The sequence below is a fragment of the Urtica dioica genome, chromosome 2 (assembly GCF_054948205.1).
Source record: "Urtica dioica subsp. dioica isolate 48M chromosome 2, U.dioica_male_clone48M_v1_H2, whole genome shotgun sequence".
In the NCBI taxonomy this organism is placed as follows: domain Eukaryota; kingdom Viridiplantae; phylum Streptophyta; class Magnoliopsida; order Rosales; family Urticaceae; genus Urtica; species Urtica dioica.
This window is the reverse complement of record NC_142757.1, coordinates 44,132,347-44,138,414: the sequence shown is the minus strand read 5'-3', so window position 1 is coordinate 44,138,414 and position 6,068 is coordinate 44,132,347. Positions and strand designations below refer to the sequence as shown.

The window sequence follows — 6,068 nt, the reverse complement described above, 5'->3', positions numbered from 1 at the left end:
AAATTTTCATTTTTTTTATACATAATATAGTTAAAACTGTGAGCAAGTTTTGACTTTTGAGTACTTTGTTGCTGTGTATGTGAGAGATATTACATATGAGAAATTGTCCTATCTGTCACTCTTTTGATAATTTTTTCCCACATTCCACTAAAACCTTAATTTGTCCCAAAATACCACCATGACAAGAGTAAAAAGTCATGTTTGCCATTCACTATCTATTTTCTTTACAAATTGGCATCTATGTTTACTCAGCCATTTTCTCCCAAAATGAAGACCGATTAATAGGTGAGTCTCAGTCAATCTCTCTCCTTCGTCCATCTCTTCTCTCTTTCTTGTCCAGTACATCTACTTCTCAGTCTCTCTCTCTCTCCTCATTCGTCCATCTCTTCTCTCTCTCTCTCTTCCAGTCCATCTCTTCTGACTGTCGTCCAGATCCTCTCTCTCTCTCTCTCTCTCTCTCTCTCTCTCTCTCTCTCTCTCTCTTTCTCCCCCATCTCGTCCAAGCTCTCTCGTCCAGATCTTCTCTCTCCCCCCCCCCCCACTCTCCCCCATCTCGTCCAAGCTGAGAAAACTCGTGAACACAGCTCAAAAAAGTCGCCGAAGGAGCTCAGTTATTGTCGGAGGAGCATTCCGAATGTCAGCAAAAAAAAAAAGAGAAGTTGCAATCCACGAAATAAAACCCTAGGTTCGTTTTTTTTTCATTTTCCGGGTATAAAAAAGCTTTTCGTTTTGAAATAATGAAGTTTTTGTTGTTTAAAAGCATGTGTTTGTTATGGGTATGTTATGTGATTTTTGAAGATGACGTTCATTATTTGTTGACATATATGTCAACAATGTTGACATCAGATGTCAACAATGTTGACATCAGATGTCAACAATGTTGACATATATGTCAACAAATAATGAACGTAAGATGTCAACAATGTTGACATCTGATGTCAACATTGTTGACATCTGTTTACTTTTTTGTACGCAGTGATGAGGGATATTTATTTATTATTCAAGCACAGTGGTACTTGGGTTGAACCTGGTCGGTATCACGAGAAAGGATCTTTCGGAATCGTGGTGCCGTACAACGTCAACTTCGCTAGTTTGATGCAAATCATTTACACGAACTTGCGTAAATCACCATCCACTCATACTGTTGGTGTTGCATACTCGATGGCTGGTGCAGTGCAGCCTGTTGAGATAACCAACGATGACACGCTCAAAGGTTTCTTATATTTGCGGAGAAGACGAGAAGATGACGTGGAGAATTTTCAATTGATATTGGAAGTGAATGAAAAACAATCGGGTCCCGATTCAGCAGGGATTGGATCCACTCCCAACAGCCGTGGTAGTGGTTGTGTTGGAAGTCTACGTAGAAGAGTTTCCGACATGCCATCTATAGCCGAGGAGGGGTGTGGTTCGGTCCCAACTCCTAATCAAACTATGGGATTAGATGAGTTTATGTTATTTGACGATGCGACACAACGACGAGGCTCTCCACCACCACAAAATTCGCCTCCACCACCAGGAAACTCTCCTGCACCACAAATCTCGTCTCCACCACGAAACTCGCCTGCACCACAAAACTCGTCTCCACCACAAAACTCGCCTCCACCACCAAACTCGTCTCTACTGCGAAACTCGCCTCCACCACAAAACTCGTCTCCACTGCGAAACTCGCCTCCACCACAAAACTCGTCTCCACTGCGAAACTCGCCTCCACCACAAAACCCTCATCCGCCGCCACCACGATCTCCTCCACCACCACGCAACTCCAATCCTCCACTGTATTCACCGCTGAATTCACATAGCGTCCCAAGTTCATCTACTAGGAGCGGTGTAGACGATGATACTATTGTTTTGGATGTCCATTCCCCTGTATATATTGAGCTTCATGCACTGTATGCTAATAAAAAGGCTTTACAAAAACACTTGATGTTGTTCGCTGTAGTCAACAACTTCACATATAAGACAAAGAACTCAGAAAAAAAATCTCTGCACATTGTTTGTCCGGGAGAGGGCTGTAATTGGTCTGTTCGATCTGTGAGAAAAGAAAACACGCCCATATTTCAAATTAGAAGGTAAATTGTCTTTATGTTCCATACGTTCTCTATCTGTTGACTTCTCTTCTTATTTCTAGTTGATTTCTACTGTTGACGTAGATGTCAACAAACAAAAAGCAGATTGTTGCAGATGTAACAATGTTGACATCAGATGTCAACAATGTTGACATCTGATGTCAACATGCAGATGTCAACATTGTAGACATGAGATGTCAACATTGTTGACATCTCATGTCAACATTGTAGACATATGATGTCAACAATGTTGACGTCTGTGTTATAATTCTGAACTTTTTCCCCGGTGATACTCATGGAATTTTCATGTTTCAGGTTTGACAAAGACCACAGTTGTGCCTTAGACGTAAGGCAAGGACGTCACCCGCAAGCAACGAGTGAGCTAATTGGAGAGGTTGTAAAGCACAAGTGTATTGATCCAACGACGGGTATGTGCAGACCGAAAGAGATAATGAGTTATATGCAAATGGATTACGGTGTTTCCATGACCTACAAAAAAGCTTGGCTGTCCAGAGAGAAGGCACTAAAGTCCCTCTACGGTAGTTCAGCAGATTCGTACGCGTTCTTACCTAAGTTAAGGTACATGATCGAGACTAAGAATCCCGGTTCTTTTTTTGACCTAGTCACTGGTGCGGGCAGCGTATTTGTCAGTTTTTCATGGCACTCGGCCCTTGGAGAAGTGGTTGGAAGTACCTTAGACCTATGATTATCGTTGATGGTACCCATTTGAAGAACTATTCTAAAGGAACGTTGTATACAGCGTGTGGGATTGATGGAAACAAGCAAATATTTCCGTTAGCCTATTGTGTTGGTCCTTCAGAATCTAACGAGGCGTGGAGTTACTTCTTCGCCAAATTGAAGGACGCATATGGAGAACGGGAGAATCAAGTATTTGTATCTGACAGACACGCTGGCATAATCAATGGCGTGATGACGGTATTTCCGAATTGTTATCATGGTTTTTGCATGTTCCATCTCGCCGGTAATTTGAAGACTGCTTTTAAGGGGATTACGAAGGATGTGAAGTGGAAATTTTACGGTGCCGCAAAGGCATACACGATGAGTGAATGGGAAAGTTACATGGTCATGTTGGACGCTGAAAATCCGAAAATACGTCAATACTTGGCAAATGATGTCGGGAACCATAGGTGGGCACGGTGTATGTTCACGGAGAAAAGGTACGGTATCATGACGAACAACAACGCGGAAGCATTGAATGCATTAAACGTAAAAGTGAGACAGTTTCCAGTTGCAAAGTTGATGGATTGGCTAAGAGAGAGGAGTATGAAATGGTTTTATGAACGTCGAGAAGCTGCGGCAAAAACACAAACGATTCTGACTAAAGAATACCACGCCAGAGCGGACAAGTACATTGGATACGCTGTTCGAATGACTGTAAGTGTTAAATAATCGTTGATATGTGTAATCTGATGTCAACATTGTAGACATAGATATCAACATTGTAGACATAGATGTCAACATTGTTGACATCTCATGTCTACATTGTTGACATCTGATGTCAACAATGTAGACATCAGATGTCAACATTGTTGACATAGATGTCAACAGTGTAGACAAAGATGTCAACAATGTTGACATCTGATGTCTACATTGTTGACATATATACGTTGTTGACTTCATTGTTCAAATCTATATCTAATCAACCTTTTTTGTATAATAGGTCAGACCATCTTCAGTCAACGAGTTTGAGGTAGTAGACAGAGAGGGGATCGTATTTGCCGTTAATTTAGATGATAGAACTTGTTGCTGTCATCGATGGCAGGCGCATGATTTTATTTGTCCACACGCAATCGCGGCTTGCCGAGTTCGCAACTGTCCAGTTAAGAGCTTTATTTCGAAGGTATATACGACAGAGTATTTGCGGGTAACCTACGCAGTTGTACATCATCCTCATGGCGACATTTCGAGTTGGGATATTCCCCCCGAGGTGGAGAATATCCGCGTTATTGCGACTCAGCACCAGGCACGTGTCGCCGGTAGGCCAAAAAAGCGAAGAATACCCTCTCAAGGAGAGGATGTTATTAGGCGCAAGTGTGCGCGTTGCGGAGAAATTGGTCACAATCGTCAAACTTGTAATAGTGCAACTCCATTGACCTAACCTCCTTTGTCAACCTTTTTTTGTTGATTTCAAAGAATTGTCTACTTTGTTTGTGATTTCAGATATTATATTATCGTGTACTTTATTTGTAATATTAGATATTATTGTGAGTTCATACTTATTTGGTTTTGTGATTTCAGTTGTCAACAATGTTGATACTCATATGTCAACAATGTTTGATACTCGTATGTCAACATTGTTGACATGTATGTCAACATTGTTGACATCTGAGTATCAAACATTGTTGACATATCTAGGTACACAATATCATAATAAAGTACAAATATAATAATAAAATACCATAATTAATCAACAATATTATAATAAAGTACATATACAATAAAACTGAGATTAAGTTAAGGTTTTACATACCATAATCATTAAAGTACCATAATTTTTACAAAAAACTAAGATTAAGTTAAAGTTTTACATACCATAATCATTAAAGTACCATAATTTTAACAAAAACTGATATTAAATAAATAAGAGTTTAGGAATTCAATTTAGCTCATTCATCTTTGTCGTTGTCCGATTGAGCCTCTCTTGCAATTTTCACCGCCCCGTGTCGGTAGAGGTCGATGGTGTACTTTTGTCGGTACATGGCGATGTCCTCCTGTTTGATTGCCGACACATTAAACCCATGAGTCATAAACTCAATGGCCTTCACGACAAACATGCCACAATCGTCGCTGTTTCACAAAAATAAGGTATTAGACAATTAAATTTTTGTATTATTCGTAATATTAAACATGTAACTATACACGTACCCATTTCCCTGTTGTGACATGTTGGCAGTAGTTCCGACTTTGAACTTGGCTGAACTGGTGTCTTCAATACCCAATCTATCAAATGCATGAAGAAAACAAAGAGCTAATGAGATGAATTCAGCCAGTTTTTGCACGTGGGCCGTCACCATTTTCCTATGGTATTTATTTTCAGACATTGAATCGTATATTGTAATAGACCGCTCCCGAATGTTCATGAGTAGAAGGAGCCAGTGCGACCTATCCGCGTGACAAACAGGCACGTATACGACATCAACGTCCACCCACGGCCATGAGTGCTTTAAGGATTTGTTTGTGGCAGTTATGTAGTCCACGATACGGGACTGATTTGCCCAATCAAATTGATCCTTGTTCTCATACTTCAGCCACGATTCATATCCTTGGATGCAGTAGTTGTGAAAGAAGACGTTCATTATTGTGAACGAATCTTTTAGTTGACCCAACCACCGCTTCTTCCTAAGGTAGTATGATATAACATAGATATGCTGCAATTACAATGAATAGACATGTAAGCACGATAGATAGGATGACATCAAATAACAACATTGTAGACATTAGATGTCATAAGATGTCAACAATGTTGACATATGATGTCTACATTGTTGACATCAGATGTCTACATTGTTGACATCTGATTTTAGGGATCAAAAAAATCATACAAATAAACTGATAGAGAAAGGATTTATCTGATCGGAGAGCCACTCTTCGGGCGTCCACATCGTGTAGAAAAAGGATTTTGATCGCACTTCAAGTTCCGTGAAATTCCACCGCCACGGCATTTTGTCTTCCTTTTTCGAGTACCAATGGCCTTCTTCGTCCTTACTCTTCCTCACTCCAATCTTGAGCCATGTCTCCATTATAAGGACGTCTGCAAGAGAAGTTGGATCTAAAGGAGGAGACAGCGGAATCTTTTGTACCCGATCGACACCTTATACCAACTTCATAAATGGCCTTGGGACTTGAGTTGGAGTGTATTTTTCTGGAGGTCGAATGACTCTTGTCGGTCGCTTCGGTGAATCTTCTATGTTTATTGGCACCAGCCGCCAAGAGTCCCGATTTTCCTTGTCCTGAGCATCGTTGATCTCGACCTCCATCTCA

The 6,068-nt window shown here is 40.6% G+C and overlaps 1 protein-coding gene across 1 annotated transcript; it reads left to right on the top strand.

Moving 5' to 3' along the window:
- Nucleotides 1-2,150: 2,150 nt before the first annotated feature.
- On the top strand, nt 2,151-4,180 carry LOC149404892 (uncharacterized). The gene is made up of 5 exons (XM_089607715.1): nt 2,151-2,191; nt 2,382-2,645; nt 2,747-3,461; nt 3,748-3,807; nt 3,965-4,180. Exons 1-5 carry the CDS (start codon nt 2,151-2,153, stop codon nt 4,178-4,180), a joined length of 1,296 nt encoding a protein of 431 aa, XP_089463841.1.
- Nucleotides 4,181-6,068: the final 1,888 nt, after the last annotated feature.

What these genes read in the sequence shown, in the direction of transcription:
- LOC149404892 (XM_089607715.1), top strand. Translation starts at nt 2,151, where the DNA reads ATGTCAACAAACAAAAAGCAGATTGTTGCAGATGTAACAAT. An exon ending in GCGTTCTTACCTAAGTTAAG is followed by an intron (nt 2,646 to 2,746) that starts GTACATGATCGA and finishes CCCTTGGAGAAG; the next exon opens with TGGTTGGAAGTACCTTAGAC. An exon ending in GATACGCTGTTCGAATGACT is followed by an intron (nt 3,462 to 3,747) that starts GTAAGTGTTAAA and finishes TTTGTATAATAG; the next exon opens with GTCAGACCATCTTCAGTCAA.